This window comes from Pristis pectinata, chromosome 1 (genome assembly GCF_009764475.1).
Source record: "Pristis pectinata isolate sPriPec2 chromosome 1, sPriPec2.1.pri, whole genome shotgun sequence".
Classification (NCBI taxonomy): domain Eukaryota; kingdom Metazoa; phylum Chordata; class Chondrichthyes; order Rhinopristiformes; family Pristidae; genus Pristis; species Pristis pectinata.
Genome location: NC_067405.1, coordinates 54800548 through 54816606, shown reverse-complemented (window position 1 = coordinate 54816606; position 16059 = coordinate 54800548). Strand labels below are relative to the sequence as shown.

The 16059-nt window shown below is 38.6% G+C and overlaps 1 protein-coding gene across 1 annotated transcript in view; it reads right to left on the bottom strand.

Moving 5' to 3' along the window:
- The window catches only part of LOC127578256 (inositol polyphosphate 1-phosphatase-like), a 42227-nt gene that overhangs the window by 16055 nt on the left and 10113 nt on the right, over positions 1–16059 (bottom strand). Inside the window, exons 2-4 of the mRNA XM_052030046.1 lie at positions 14241–14459; positions 10383–10443; positions 5489–5689 (exon numbers count right to left, since the gene is read on the bottom strand). Coding sequence (XP_051886006.1) covers positions 5489–5689; positions 10383–10443; positions 14241–14459 — 481 coding nt within the window. The remainder of the gene's footprint in view (positions 1–5488; positions 5690–10382; positions 10444–14240; positions 14460–16059) is intronic.

The window sequence follows — 16059 nt, the reverse complement described above, 5'->3', positions numbered from 1 at the left end:
GAGGAGGAGGTGGAGGCAGATTCAATTACAACATTTAAAAGACATTTGGACAGGCACTTAGATAGGAAAGGCATAGAGGAATACAGCCCTAATGCAGGCAAATGGGATTAGTGTAGATAAACATTACAGTTGGTGTGAACAAGGTGAGCAGACAGGTCACATTTCTGTGCAGTACTGTTCTCTGTACTACAATTTCATTGCTGATTTTCATTGTCTGACTGGAGGTACAATGCTTTCCTCATTACTACTACTTCTTACTTCTCAATAAAAGTTGCAATTTGCTGTTATTGCTTCATTGTTATAGTTGGTAAGAATCAGCTAATAGCAAAAAGCTTGAAGTGGACCCTATACATTTCTAGAGCAAAGTGTTCAAAATTATAACTACATTCTAATACTTGTCAAAGTATGTCAGTCTCTAACTAATTTAACAGTGTGTCATTCTTGCATAATCAATAACAGTAAGTCGTATTTATATAACACCTTTAACAACAAAATGTATCATGGCATTGCATAGGTATATTGTCAAATAAAATGTGACAGAGTCCCATGAGGAGACACTTGAGTTAAATTTAAGAATTAAATTATTTCTGGACTGTGATGATAATTTTAAATGTTTTGAACTTTGCTGCCAAAAAATTCACAATATCTAAACAGAGTATAGACAGTAAAAGCTGTTCCTGCCATATACATAATTTTCCATATTTAACACATGTACTTAGATTCTAAATTTGAACTGTGCTTTTCTGAAGCACACAGTACATTCTATTTTCAACACAATGTTTTAAGGCAATAGAGCAGTTCTGCCTTATGCTGATCATTGATGACACAGTTACACAGTCTACGCCAAAGCTATCACAGTTTAAATCAAATGAGAGGGCCAGGTTTAGGCTCCTCCCTCTCCGTAACTTAAGAAAATGAGCAAAAGAATCAAAATTTGCTTTAGATTTAGAAAATGTGCATACAATTTGCATTCTTGACCTTGACAAACATAATTTTTTTCAAGGAAGTTACATATAATTTCCTTGGTGTGATGGATGACATATTAAAATGTATATATTTATAGGTGCTTACATAGAAATGGATCACCAACTAAAATAAGAACTTTGCAATTTTAAGCCACAGAATCACCAGAATTGGCTTGTTGCTTGCATGATCAAATTTCATGGCATTTAATTATATTAGAGTAGATTTTTTATAAATTCACAGTCAAATGTGATAGTAAAGATGACCTTATTTTGAAGGAAGTGCTAGGTTAGTTGGTTTAAGTAGTGTTGACATTCACAGGAAGAGGCTTTTAAATGCTATTTTTTTTAAAACATAGTATGTTTGCCCTAGATAAAATAGTATGATCACTTGTCTGAACTGATTAGTACTGAAAGAATAATTGCTCGTGTTGTATGCTTTACCTCAGTGCTGTTTCTGTGGCACCAGGATAAAAATGGTGGTGTATCACTAAGTTGATATAAATCTCAAGCTTTCAAAATATTCACTAAGTTCTAAGACTTGTCAAAGTACAAGCGTCTCTCATTAATTTAACAGTATATTGTTCATGCATAATAAATAATTTGTATTTATATAGCACCCTTAACAGCAGAATGTCCAAAGGCATTGTAGAGGAACATTATCTAACAAAATATAACTCCAGAGTTCCATGAAGAGACATTAGAGCAGCTGACCAAAAAATGATTAAAACTATTCAATTCAGAGATTCTCAAGAGACCAGAATTATAGTTGCACAGGTATTTCAGGGGCTTATAGGGCTGGAGGGTTGATGAAGCAGGGAGAGTGTGTAGAAGACTGTGTGCCTAAGAAATCAATCCAAGTGTTTCCCCAACCAGAAACCATGGATGAAGCAAGAGATCCACTCCCTACTTAAGTCCAGGTCTGAGGCATTCAAGTCAGGTGACCCTGACCTGATACAGGAAATCTAGGTACCACCATTACAAAATCATCAGGGATGCCAAGAGACAATACCAGACCAAGCCACCAACTGTGGCAAGGCTTTCATGCTGTAACAGACTGCCAAGTGAAACCAGGCAGTATTGCTGGGGACAATACATCCCTTTGCGATGAGTTCAATGCATTCTATGTACATTTTGAACAGAAGGTCAGTGAAATGACACCACCCACCCTGACAGTCTTTGATGCTCCTGTACCCACAGTCACCATCACAGGCGTCAGATCAGCCTTCCAGAGAGAAAACCCCCGGAAAGCAACTAGCCCAGATTGAGTCCCCAGCCACATCCTTGATCCTGCATGGACCACTTCCTACTCCAATGTGAGGTTCCCACTTTAAGAAGATGATTGTCATCCCAATGCCAAAGAAAAATAAGGTAACGTGCCTTAATGACTATCACCCAGTGGCTCTGAAATCCATCATCATGGAGCGCTTTGAGAGACTGGTCATGACACGCATCAGCTCCAGCATCCCTGACAACCATGACGCACTGCAATTCGCCTACCGCCATAACAGTGAATGCCATCCCCCTGGCCCTACGCTCATCTCTGGAACATCAGGGTATCAAAGACACCGACGTTAGACTCCTATTTATTGGCTACAGCTCCGCCTTCAACACGATAATTCCAAACAAACTCATCTCCAAACTCCTAGACCTAGGACTCTTCACCCCCCAATGCAACTGGATCCTTGACTTCCTGAACAACAGACTGCAATCAGTAAGGATAAGCAGCAACACCTCCTCCATGATTATCCTCAACATTGGTGTCTCGCAAGGCTGCATCCTCAGCACCTTACTATACTCTTCATGTGTTCACATCAGTGTGGCGAAATTCTGCTCTAACTCCATCTGCAGGTTTTCAGATGACACCACCAGTGGAGTGAAGCTCAAACAATGATCAGATGGGAGTACAGGAAGGAGATAGAGAGGCTAGTGGCATGGTGTCATAACAATGACTTTCCCTCCTTGTCAGCATAACAAAGGAGCTGGTCATTGACTTCAGGAAGCAGAGTGGAGTACACTCCCCTGTCTGGATCAAAGCCCCTGTTTAGGACCTTAACCTGTCCTACCTTTCTCCATAACTATTTTAAAACTAGAAGTCTCCCTTGCACTTTATTTCTCTACCTTCACTGCACTTTCTCTGTAACTCTTTATTCTGCATTCTGTTTTCCTTTTTACTATCTTGATTTCCTTATGTATGGAATGATCTGTCTGGATAGCATGTAAAACAAAAGTTATTCACAGTATTTCGGTACACATAACAATAATAAACCAATGCCAATACCATGGACCGATTTGAAAACAATAATGAGATTTTTAAAACCAAAGCATTTTTTTTAACTGGGAGCCAAATTGGATCAGATGTGACAGATCTACAGATTTGTTGTGAGCCTGGATGCAGCCAGAGAGGTTTGGATGACCTCAGGTTTACGGAAAGAAGAATGAGGGAGGCCAGCCAGAAGTACAGTGGAATAGTCAAGCCCGGAGGTAACAAAGGCATGGGGGTGAGTTTCAGCCGCAGTTAAGCTGTGGCAGGAAGAGTGACGTGCAATGCTTTGGACGGCAATGTACAGTGGGCATGGAAATATGACACAGAGGTTGTGACCAATATTGCTTGGTTTCAGAATTTTTCCAATGTGATGAGAAAAACAAGGGAAGTGCATTGTAATTAACAACTTGTTAATGAAATCAAAGAACCATACAACTCTGAAATGTGGGCCAAAAGATTAGCATGTACAGTGCCAATATTTTAGCACTAATTGTTCTCCTAAACCTGTTATGGTTAGGAGGAAATACATGCTTATGCTTCTGCCACACTGACAAAGTACACAGCTCATATAGGCACAGATAAATAAAGTGGCTGACATCAACAATGGCTTGGATGAGGCAGCCAGTATCTTGAAAGGAATCAGGCTCTATCTTCTTCCATTGCCCCAACCCTGACCAAGCTATAAACCACCACCCAACCCAGCCAACTAATCTGGTCACCCACCCCTTCCTCTGTTGCCTGACAGTTGCTGCCTAAATCACAATGGCTCGTCCTTTAAACACACTTAGTTGGGTGATCCAAAGGGGTTATAAGGTTACTGTTAAGAAAAGCAGTAACTCCACCAATGACTCTGCTTCGTACGTGCCACAAGCCAAACTAATGAGTGTACTTGTCAAAATAAAAGCACAGGCAGCAACTCATCATACTGCAGCACTAACATGTTAATGGGAGGGCAGCCTGAATTTATACAGCTCCTTTGATGTTGAGGAATGTCTAATGGTGCTTCAGAGAGAAGTAATCAAACAAAAATAAATGCTGCAGTAAAGAAGAGGAAGTGAATGGACTAAATGATCACTTGAAAGACACATGGTTTCTTTGAAAAGTCCAACTGAGGGACAAATTGCAAGAAGTTAATTTGCAAATCAAGCAAACAACCACATAAGTATGAGCGCTACCAAACTGCTAATGTTTGACATTTACTTGTAGCGTAGGTTCCTGTTGTGGTTACAGAGGCATGGAGGCTGTTATTAAAGAGTTTTTTTTGTAAATTGTTCCACATTAAAACCGTGTCGAATTGCATCAACTTGTGTACATTGGTAATTTTCAATAGGTAACATAGATTTAACTGTTCAGAACATTTAATGGGCAATGTATTGTTCACTTTATGTAATTATTGTGCCCTCCTTTTGAGTGGTTTAGTGGTTCAGTTTGTGCATTTCTTCCTTTTACCTTTGCAGAATTCTTAAATATTTTGCACTTTAGCTTTCCTAACCTCCAAATCAACTCAGAAACACGTATTCTAATTTTTAAAAAATTATGCTACAACATTGCAACAGTGGCTAGATTTCATTGACTGTAAACCAATCTGAGGTAGTAAAAAGATACCAAGTAAATGCAAGGCACTTTTTCATTCTGGAGAGCCTCTGTCATGATTCCACCTTGAAATATTATTACTTTAAGGATTAAAGTTGAGCTCACTTTTTCGTGAAGCAACATTACTGTCAGTCTTTCCAGATTCCAGATTACATTATTACACTGCAAATCACCTTGCAAATCTGAACAAATTGTTATCCATATATTTTGGGTTCTTGACCAGTCAGTGAGTACATTCAAAGGTAGATTTATCGAATGTTGAACACTGGAGTCACAGCATATGGGAATCAGGCACATTCTTACAGAATGACAGAGCAGGCTCTGGGGCATCCTCCTGCTTCTTTTTTCTGATATTCTCATATTTCTTTTGTACACAGAGCAACCTTCCTAAGTTCTTCAGGACAGGGGAAAAAAAAGATAGTTGTCTGGGTTGCCTTTATATTGGTTCTGAGTGTAATGTGTAAACTTAACAATTTCATTAGCAGGGTCCCTTGGCCAACTGGAATTCAGATTTATGTACCCTGATAGCAATGAAATCCCACATTGGTTCTCAATGTTGAAAGAAAATAAACCATACCAAAACCAAATCTAAATTATTTTACTGAAGACTCTTCTATTTTATTTATTGGCAGTTTACCTTCATTTTTATTTGTATTTGTTGACATACCTATAGGATCTACCCAAAGAGCCATGGTATCCTGGGGAATTTCTGTTGTCAACTTTTCCAATGCTGGATCTTCAATGGAGACATCACGGTGAACAATTGAGGCCAATAGTTCAGCTGCTGTCATATTACCATTTAGCACTTTGCTCAGCAACTCTGCTGTATCTTCCTCTGTTGCACACACTCCAACTTTAATCTTTTCTCCTAAAGGAGGACAAAAACTGCCACAGTTGGTAATTGGTACAGCAAGAACCTTCAGCTAATTATCTTTCTTTTTCCATTTTTAATTCTACTTGTGCTAATTGATGCTAAATATAGGTGCAGTGATGGAAACAGCACCAAGGCAGAGAACCTTTCATCTTATCAACAAATCCCCATAATGGATGACAAATTAAAAATTGCATAGGTGCTCATTTGAGGCTGATTGGGGGAGGTAATGTGTTTATTGACTGTGTATCTATTTAAACAAAAAGGAACAGTACACCGGAGCTTAACAGCACAAGGGAGGAGAACTACTGGCTTTTGCTTAATTTAGAAGTTGCAACTGAGCAGCAAGTCAACATGACAGTGGAGGTCTTGGGAGGATGGAGTGTCTCTTATGTGAACTAGTGTACATAACAGTAGACCATATGTCCATTTGGCTGAGCATTCTTGCCTTGAAGTCAGAGAAACTTGAGATGCATTATATTTATGGTGCACTCACAGAAATATCATATATCAGATCTAACATTAGATTTAACAAAAGCAAAAAACTGCAGATATTGGAAATCTAAAACAAACAGAAAATACTGGAGATACTGGATGAGAATGGAACAAAGGGGAGTTTATGTTCCAATAAAAGGTCATTGACCTGAATTGTTAACTTCATTTCCCTCTCCACAGATGCTGCCTGACCTGCTGATTATTTCCAGGAGTTTTCTATTTTTATTTCAAATCTATTAACACTGGCAAGACATTGGATTCAAGCACCAAAGAATGACTTGGACATAAAATCTAAATTACTAGCAGTGCAGCAAAGTGGGAATGTGGGGACTTATTCAGATGGATGGAAAAGAACAAACACAGCAACCTTCTGCAATGTTAACCAGCATGCAATTCCCAACTCTGCTGCAATACAGAAGTGTAAGTATATCTTGCATGATGTTTGTGGGTCTTTGCTGTGTGTAAACTGACTGCCATGTTTGTCTATAATGTAGCTGTGTATTTTAAAAATAGTAAACAGTTAAGTGCTGTTGGATCCACCCATGCCATAAACAGGTTAATATGAAAACAAGTTTTTAAAATTTGTTTCCCTAAGCTAGATCATCTTTATTTTGCAACAGCGTTAATAATACATCAAGGTATTGACTAAACTGTGGCATATACATTATCCTAAAATATAAAACAACATCTCTGGCAAAAGGCCATTTAAATAATTCAGAAAGCATACACACTGAAAACAGATACATATAAAAAATTCAAATCATAAAGCTTGGCTCCAGCAATTCTTACCTCCCAATTTTCCTAAGTTCTAATGAAAGGAACACACAACGGCAGTCTATTTAAAAACCACTTACCGTCAATATTTTCATAATGAAAATACTGGTGAAAGGCATTAAAGGAATATTTATATATTGAATGCTGCGGTAAGGCAAAGGCCCACAACTTTTTTTTTGCAGAGACATCCAGATTGACAGTCCAAAACAGGTCCAAAGGACGCTCATGACCAAGGAAGTTCTGAAGTTACTGATAAATCTTCCCCACTATGATTCCAATGTAGGACTCATGCTGTGCCATCTTTCTGCAGTTACCAATGGACCTGATGTAGGCTAGACCTAGAGGAGGTTCAGCAACAGTGTTCACTTGAATGGAGAGGAATGGCTCCAAGGAGGCTGATAAGTTTCAAGTAATATACAATGCTTTGAATGGATCTTAAGAGCATTATTTGGGACAAGTCATTACTTTTATAACATTTAATTTCAAATATGTGATCTTCCCAGTCATTTCCTGCTTTGTGATTATGTCCATGGTTCTGATTGCCTGATTATGTCCACGGTTATACAACATGGCTTTTACTGGTGGATGTGCAGTATTTCTCATATGTAGCATTGGTTTTGACAACCCTTGCTGTTTTAAGACTGTACCACATCAAGGATTGTCCACGTGACTAGCTGCTCTCTTTACGTTACAGCTACGTTCAATGTAGAACTGACAGAAACCTGACATTTTAAGCTTTTCTTTTGTTTCATAAAGCATCCTCATTGTTACTTGGCATGACCAATCAACTTTCCAGCTTCCTGGAGAGAGGCAATGCAATCAGGCTTGTCACCCTTTGACATGGTTCACCTTTTCTTTGTTCATTATTCTTCTTTTCTTCCCTCTTTTTAGGATATGGTTCTGCTAGTAGGAGTCCTCTTTTAGTACCAGCACAAGTGCTCATTAATCATATGCATCTTTGTACTAAGTGTAAGAGGCTATTCAACTGCAAAAAGCTTTCCAGCCAAAGGGTACTCTATCATCAACCCTTCCAGAAGGGCTTGCACGAAAATATTAAGGTCTGGAATTCTGGGTTGTCCCTGACTTGGAGATTGTGAAGCTAATCCTGGTGCCTTTATTCTGTCTAATTGTACATATAAATTATTCAGGGCCAGAGAAGTTGTTAAGTTGTAATTATATCTTAGTACACTGTCAAAAACTAAGGTACAACTTATTTAACATGGCACTATTAATTAGTTCAACACAGTTAGCTACCAGGAGATGGACCTACAAATGATATTGGGGTGTACTTTGACCTGTCTTTTGATGAAAATGCAGAATTGCCAGAATAGAAGTGTAATCATCAAGTTTGCATCAGCATTGTCCCTCACCTGTGCTAAACCACAACATCCTAGATATCATCAACAGGGAATTCTACTGGAGAAGTTGTTAAGGCTCTAAAAATTAGTTGAAGGCCCTGACATACCCTCTTCAAAACTGTGGCATATGTAAATAGAATAAAGGGCATTAACAAGGTTTAAAAACATCATGAATTAATTTGCAGCCTTATAGGACCCACCCAAAATGTAAACAGTTTCATATACTGGTCCAGAATTTGCAATGAGATTAATGGTGAAGCTGTCACCACTTAATGTTGTAATGGAGAAAATCTGACATCAACATGAGCACAATGGGCATAAAATTCAGAAACCTGTCAGTCAGTGATTCCACACTCCCTCTTAGGCTGAGCTGTTGCAGGTTTACCCTTTTTATCAGCAGAAGTCAATAAATAGACATGAACTTGAATTGCTCAGAAACAAAGCTCACTGTAAATGTTATACCCTGTTGGAATGAGCTTTTAATCATGCACTAAACCATAATTACTGCTTAACAATCTCTCTAACTCATAAAGAAATTGTACACAGATGGATACTTCACCTTTTAAAATTATATAAATTAGTTCTAATTTTAATTTTCAAAGTTGCTCAAGATATGTAAACTCATATCATAATGGCATTTTTTATGTTCTGATCTCGTTCTCCTGTAAAAAGTTTAAAAGCTAATTAAAAATCATAACTTTTTAACTTACTGATTTGTTGGCAGTAAGAATTCTTTCTTCTGGCTGGCCCTCAGCCTACTTGCTCATATCACTGTTACTGAACACTAGAGGTCTGCTAACGCTGACAGCAACTGATGTCAGGACATGCAAAATCTCACCAGAAAGAGCTGGATCTTTGTTGGTGGCACTCTTCTAGTTGGTGGCACATAATTTGGCTGTACGCAACATTTGAGCCATAGTGTATTATTTATATTAGGAAATTCCTTTTTCAGTTCTGTACATTATATTGATTTCTTTCTCATTACAGTTACCAAAATGTTCTGTATATACATTGGTACACCAAACAATCACTAGCAAAGGACAGCCATCATCTTGGATAAACCATAAGCATTGTAATGCATTTATGCCTAGATCCATGCATTAGAATGTCACACAGTTTACAACCCTCCTTTGTTTGCATTGTTGATTCTTGGGATTAATTAAAAATATTGCAAGAGAATTCTTGATTTTATTGTTGAAAGAGACAAACATGGCATTGCTGAAGGCTGCAGTAAAAAAGTCAATCTTGTTGAATATTTTGGGAAGAAATTTTAAATTAGGATTTATTGATTATATTAATTGCTTCAATTGTTATTTATTCTAAATTATGTAAGCATTTACATTGGACTAAAAGTCACTTATAATTGGATAACTACACTGTGAATTACTAGAGTTGACCTTAGAGTCATAGAGCCATGCAGGGAACAGGCCCTTTGGCCCACCAAGTCCTCACTGACCATCAGCCACCCATTTACACTAATCCTACATTAATGCCATGTTTAATTCTCCCCACATTATCATCGACTCCCCTAAATTCTTACACTCACCTACACATTGAACCTACCAATCCACACATCTTTGGGACGTGGGAGGAAACTGGAGCACGCTGAAGAAACCTACATGGTCACAGGGAGAACATCCAAACTCTGCACAGACAGAAGCTAGCATCTGTCGAAGCTGGATCTCTGTCACTGTGAGGTTAAGAGTGAGGTAGTATTCTTGCAAAGTAAATGGAGTAATTGGCTGGCTACTTGTAATGATTCACAATTTAGGTATCCCTCCGAACCCACGAAAGACTGGCCAATTTATAGATCAACAAGGGACTGTGTCACTTACACTTTTTTTTAAGGATTCTTTTTGTCAAGTTAGATGGTAAGAGGTCTAAAACTCTTGATGAATAAACACAAGGGTCATATCAGTCAAACTGTGCACAGGCAAATTCAACAAATTAATACAGTAATCCACCACACCTAGATACTGTTGCTGAACTGCAAAGTGCTCATAATAGCGAGATTTTGCTAAGAGGTTCTTAAAGAAAAGATTCTGATTTAAGTTTTTACTTACCCAGACTGTTAGTGAATTCATTTGATTCTTCACCAAATATGTGATCTTCCAGTCCTGGAAACTGAATATTTGAATATTAACTATGAATACTTTGGCTATATGCAAATTGGTTTTATGAACTTCTACTAGAGAAAAAAAATAAAATCTAAATATGGAAAAAACTTGTTCCTGATATAAATTGTTTTCATCACATTTTGGCATCACACTTTAAGTTGTTATGAGCATGTAACAGGAAAATGATGAGAATATGAGGAGAAAAAAATGGGAATAATGTAGGATTACTATAAATGGATGGTTAATGGTCAGCATGGACTCAGTGGGTCACAAGGCCTGTTTCCATGCTGTCTATTACTACAACACAGCTCTTCTTCAAACCTTGGGAAGCAGTCAGATATATAAAGGGACAACCTTCTGATTTTGCCTATTATAGCAATCAGAGCTTGAAGGAATGGGAGAAGGATTCATACCAGCCTCTCTGGGGAACTGAGTAATAATATCCCTTGTGTTAAATGGTATTATGCTTGGTTGGGATGACAATGTGCTTTGTCATTTTCTTTTAGATGCATATTAATCTGCACATTACCAGTTAGCATCTGATCCAGAAGGTTGAGGCATTTAGCAGTGACAGAACAGAATCTGATTTTGAGAAATCAGAGCAATTTGCCTGATGTTCACAGCAACTCTCCGGAGCGTTGCAATATCAGGAGGAGCACAGATGCTCCAGCTGGCTCCATGGGAAGGGTAAATAAGAATCTCCTTCTAACCAATGGCCACTAATTAGACTGCATTAGTCCCATTAAGACCTGTATGGTGCTCACAGTAGACAGATTCTGTTAAGAGGCTTATAAAAGGGTAGTTGGGATCTTCATTAGCATACGCAGACAGCTTTATGTCCCTTTAAGTATTACTAATGCTAGAAATCCAAAATAAAACAGGATGTGTTGGAAATACTCAAACAGCATCTCTGGAGAGAAAAACTTGAGCTAGCATTTCAGATCAAAGCATTTTCTGTTCCGTGGGATGTTTAAAGATGTCACTCAGAATGCCTGAAAAGAGTCCCAGCTTAATGGGGACATTGGATATAATTCAGGGGACCTTTGAGTACATTGAACAGGCCATGAAATCAGTCATTTTGTGACTGATTCTTGCACACAGGCATGAGGATGGATTTTCTGTACTATTCAGCAGCAAAGAAGATCTGTATGTATATTTCTGAGGCATGTTATGGAAGCAAAGAATAGTGCCTAAAAACTGGATCCATGTGTTCATGGTTTTGATGCGAAAATAACATATAAAAGCCTGTTTGTGCACTTTAGATTATACTGGTCATCATTTCCCAGTTGATTAATGACCATCAGAAAAAGGGCTGGGGATTTCCAGGCAAGATTGACAATAACGTGCCTCATATTTGCTCAGCATCAGATACATTCACTGACAGCATCTGCCGTGTACCATCCTTTTCCAAGACTACTGACAGAAACTGAAGAACTACATGTTATCAGTCCCTGAACACCAGGGAGGCAAGTCCCTCAGCATATAAACAAGGAGTCACAAAGTAATGTTCTCTGGTATTGCTTTCTGCCAGCCTCAATTTTACTTCTAACAGCATTGCTGAATGCCCCAAAACTTCCTGTGGCCCTTCTGCATAATGCAGAGCAGAGACCCGTGCTTTGATTTCTGCCAGACCGATCAGCCTGGGCCTCTCAGCAGCATGGGATCACTCTCACCAAGAACACGTTTCTTGCAGTTGGGCAGGGGTTGTTGCGAGTTGTTGGCCAGACACACTGAAAATACATGTCCTCCTTCCCCATGTTTTCATTCGACTCCATGGTCATGTTTTCTGCTGCTGCGCCACTGAGAGAGCTCCTTTAAGGCTCTGACCACCTTCCTATGCTTCCCAGTGGGAAAGATATGGCAGCTGTGATCTCTGCTATTAGGTCTGTGCATGCAGAGGTTTTATAAATTAATCAAGGTGCAAACAAATTTTTGCAGGTCACCCAGTTAGGACGCTACCACTGCACATATACCAAGAAAGGGTGAACTCCAATTTCCAGATGAAGGAGCCAGTTTTTACAGCTCCTGCTAACTTTGACATCACAGTAATTGATGCTGACCCAAAGTGCAGAAGTATGCCCTTCCTAAACCCCAACAAACATGCTTGCTTGAGCACAAAAATCTAATAGATTATTTACTCGATGCGCTTAAATTTACAAAAGTGAATTTGCTCTTTTCATTTCACTAAAGAAGCACAAAAAAGCGCAGATTAATGACAAGCTTTGCCCCTTTTGGTGCATCTTGCTAACTTTTTCTTGCTCAGAAAAAGTTCAAGCCAACCACTTGGATATCCATTTTCTATCTTCTGTTTACTGATGCAGGCAAACTTAGCTAAGAATGAATTCACTGAGATCAAGATGCCTCAGCCATTCTGCTATTCTTGCTGGACTTAAGATGGCCCCAGCTTATTTTTAAAATCCTTGCATCCCTTGTTAGGTGAGCAAATCCAGTCAGAAGACATAATTTGGAGTGGTAAAAGCTCTGAAAGCTGGTGTTACCATGAAGATCAGTTTCCACAGACACTAAAGGTAGGTACAGCTGGTGAAATAAGTTGATACCTATCATATCCATATGTGGCAGACTGAGATTGGGACTGCTGGATCAGGATGTTAATGCAGCTTTCTCCCTTTAAGGGAGCTGACAGGTTAAAATCAGAATATTTCAGTAGTGACCAGATTCCTCAAAATTGCTCCCTCTCTCACCTGATGACCTCCACAAAACCACCATGTCCAAACCTTTGCTGGGGAATTTGATTAAAGTGACTTCCCCTTACTGCACATCCTCTCAGAAGCAGAATTCACTGTTATGTATAATCAGGACCAACTGGGAACTGTGCATTTTCATCAATTCACCCCACTACACTCTACAGAAGAGCACCAACCTGATACATTGGATCTATAAGTATTGTACCGTATTGTACTTCCTGTCTCCTTTGTCACATAAAATTGAAGGTCAGTTCTGATTCTTTTTACTCATAACCTTCAGGTTCCTTTCAAGTGATTGTGATTTGCCATTAGTTGCACAGCTTAGCTGCATCTGTGCCTTTAATGTTCTATACTTGAATCAGTAAGATTCAACACATGACACTAACGTCTACTGGTGAGGAGAGGTAACTTTTATAACAAAGACAGTCAAAAGAAACACGACCCCACAAGTTTAATATTCCTCTTGCTTGTTCCATATCTTCCAAAAGCAATTCTGCCAACGGTACCCAGATTTAATGGGGGAGGAAAAAGGATTTCAAATGCAGCAGTACCCTGAAGAATTAACAAATATTTTGAATGTTCCATTCCTCTTGTCTAAAACAGTATGAGAAAGGAATAATCCTAAACTTCTGCTGTTAATCACTATGGTGTTGAGGGACCAAGTGTACTTATTTCAAAATGTTGTTGTTGTTAATATCCTGCAGCAATTAAGAAATATATAAAAAGATCTGCAGATGCTAGAAATCTCAAATAAAAATTGAAAATGATGGAAAGACTCAGCAGGTCAGGCAGCAGCTGTAGAAGGAGAAAAAGGGTTAATTTTTCGGGTGCTTGGTGAAATGTTAACTCGGTTTCTCCCTTCACAGGTGTGCCTGACCTGCTGAATGTTTCCAAGAAATATACAATAGTTGGCATCCACACATTTACATTTGTTTTCTTTAACACAAAATACGAATAGCCAGTATACATGCATGCAGCACATACCAGAATAACTACTGTATCATAACAAATCAGATTCAAGCTAATTGTTTCCAGGCAGAGAGAAAGCTACATAAATATTTCCTTTAAGTAACTTTTGTTGTTATTTCACAGTACTTACTTTTTTTCCCATGTCATGTTTGATTACCTCTTGAACCAACACATCTGCCAATGTTTTGAAATCGCTAACAAAATTTCTTATTTTTCTCGTTGCCTTTTTTCTCCTGCACCAAAAGCCGAAGAGCGCCTCCTCCTGTTTGCAAGCACGAGCAATGTTTGCAGATTTTTCTGAGGCATGGACCAGTGCAGTCAAACTTCTGACATCTTGAGAGCCAGGTATCTAGGTGGGGAATTCACCTGGAAGGAAAGGAGAAATAGAGGTCTGTTACAACATGTAAAAACATTATTTGCCTATAACCGTCTGTTGCTGCTGCAAAAATCGTGCTCATCTATACTTGTTACTCAGCAAGTACATAATTTTTCCATTTTGAAGCAGTCCCATTGATTGAAGGAGAAGTTTGCAATGCTAGGCTGATTCTTGAGTGGCAATTGAATATTTTGGTATGAATTATCAAAGTTTTAACATCGTTCTTGTTGATGAATAGTATTAATATTATTTACACCTCCTTTAAATTAATTATACCCTGACCTCTGAGTGAAATAAAGGGCTCCTTAAACATAACTGCTCCTGTAATACTAATGTGCTTGTATATGCTACTGAGTGAACCAGCTAAACCTCCCCTGGTTGTTAGATTTCAGTGAGGAATGAGCTTGCTTAAAGTGATGAAGTCCTTATGTATCCAAATTGGTTATTATACAAAAAGGAGACCATAGTCCATTTTATTCACAGTGTGCATCATCTAAAAATGGTATTCGAACAAGAAATGGTGTAAGTACTCAGGAAGACAGGCAGCACCTATGGAGACAGAGTTAATATTTCAGGTTGATAACCTTTCATTTTCTTTAGTTGTCACAAAATGCTACTCACATACATAGTAAATGTGCGGAGATAATAAACCATGTTTTGTGCTTGTTCATTGATTTTAATATGGAATATGTTTGTGGAAATTTTATACACAGAAATCATTGGTGCTCTGCTCAATTTGGCAGCAATTCAGAGTGATATTTTTTGTCTGACCTGATCTTAACTTTCAAATAGAGTTTAAACTCTCCAATGTGTTTATTCTTTGATGTCTGTCAAATCAAAGTGCTTTAATTAAACTAATCAACCAAAAGTTTATATTTAATTATCCACATGCAAGAGATACATTCCAAAACACAGAAGGTCATATTATCTAAAGCAACCTGTTTCTAAGAAATATTTCTCTCTCATTTCTAGGTTGATCCTTGTACTTGAACATAGAACAACAAGTTAACTGCAATGTCATGAAATAGAATTTCAAAATGTGATAGAAGCTCCCTTCCAGAAGACAAGCTACTTCATTACAGCATGAACCCAAGATAATAGAGGCAAAAGGGAGTTTCACACCACCTCCCTTTCCCAACTACAAGAAGCATGATCAGCTGCAGCCTGATCCTTACAATGCAGAACTGTGTGTGAATCGGGAAAGCTTGCTACCTCCAAATGTGCAGAGGGCTTGCCAGCTGCATGTCAATGTGCACCACCCAGGAATGAGGTATGTTTCATTCATTTCAAGGCAGTCCAATACGACTAGGTTATTTGGTGGTGAAAATCACACTGAAGATGTCTTCCTGAGAGGCAAGAGATCTGCACTATAACTCCCCTCTAATCAAACCGCTTATCAAACTTCAGTAAACACTGCATTATGCACAATCAGTGGGGGAAAGTGGTGTCCAGTATCCACCTACAAATTCAGTATGAAGTTGGGAGAAGCCCCTTCTCCCCAATTCAATGATCCTGTCAAGATTTGACAGCTGAGGGCTTGAAGCAGTGTTCAGTTGTTAGATGTCAGACTCCC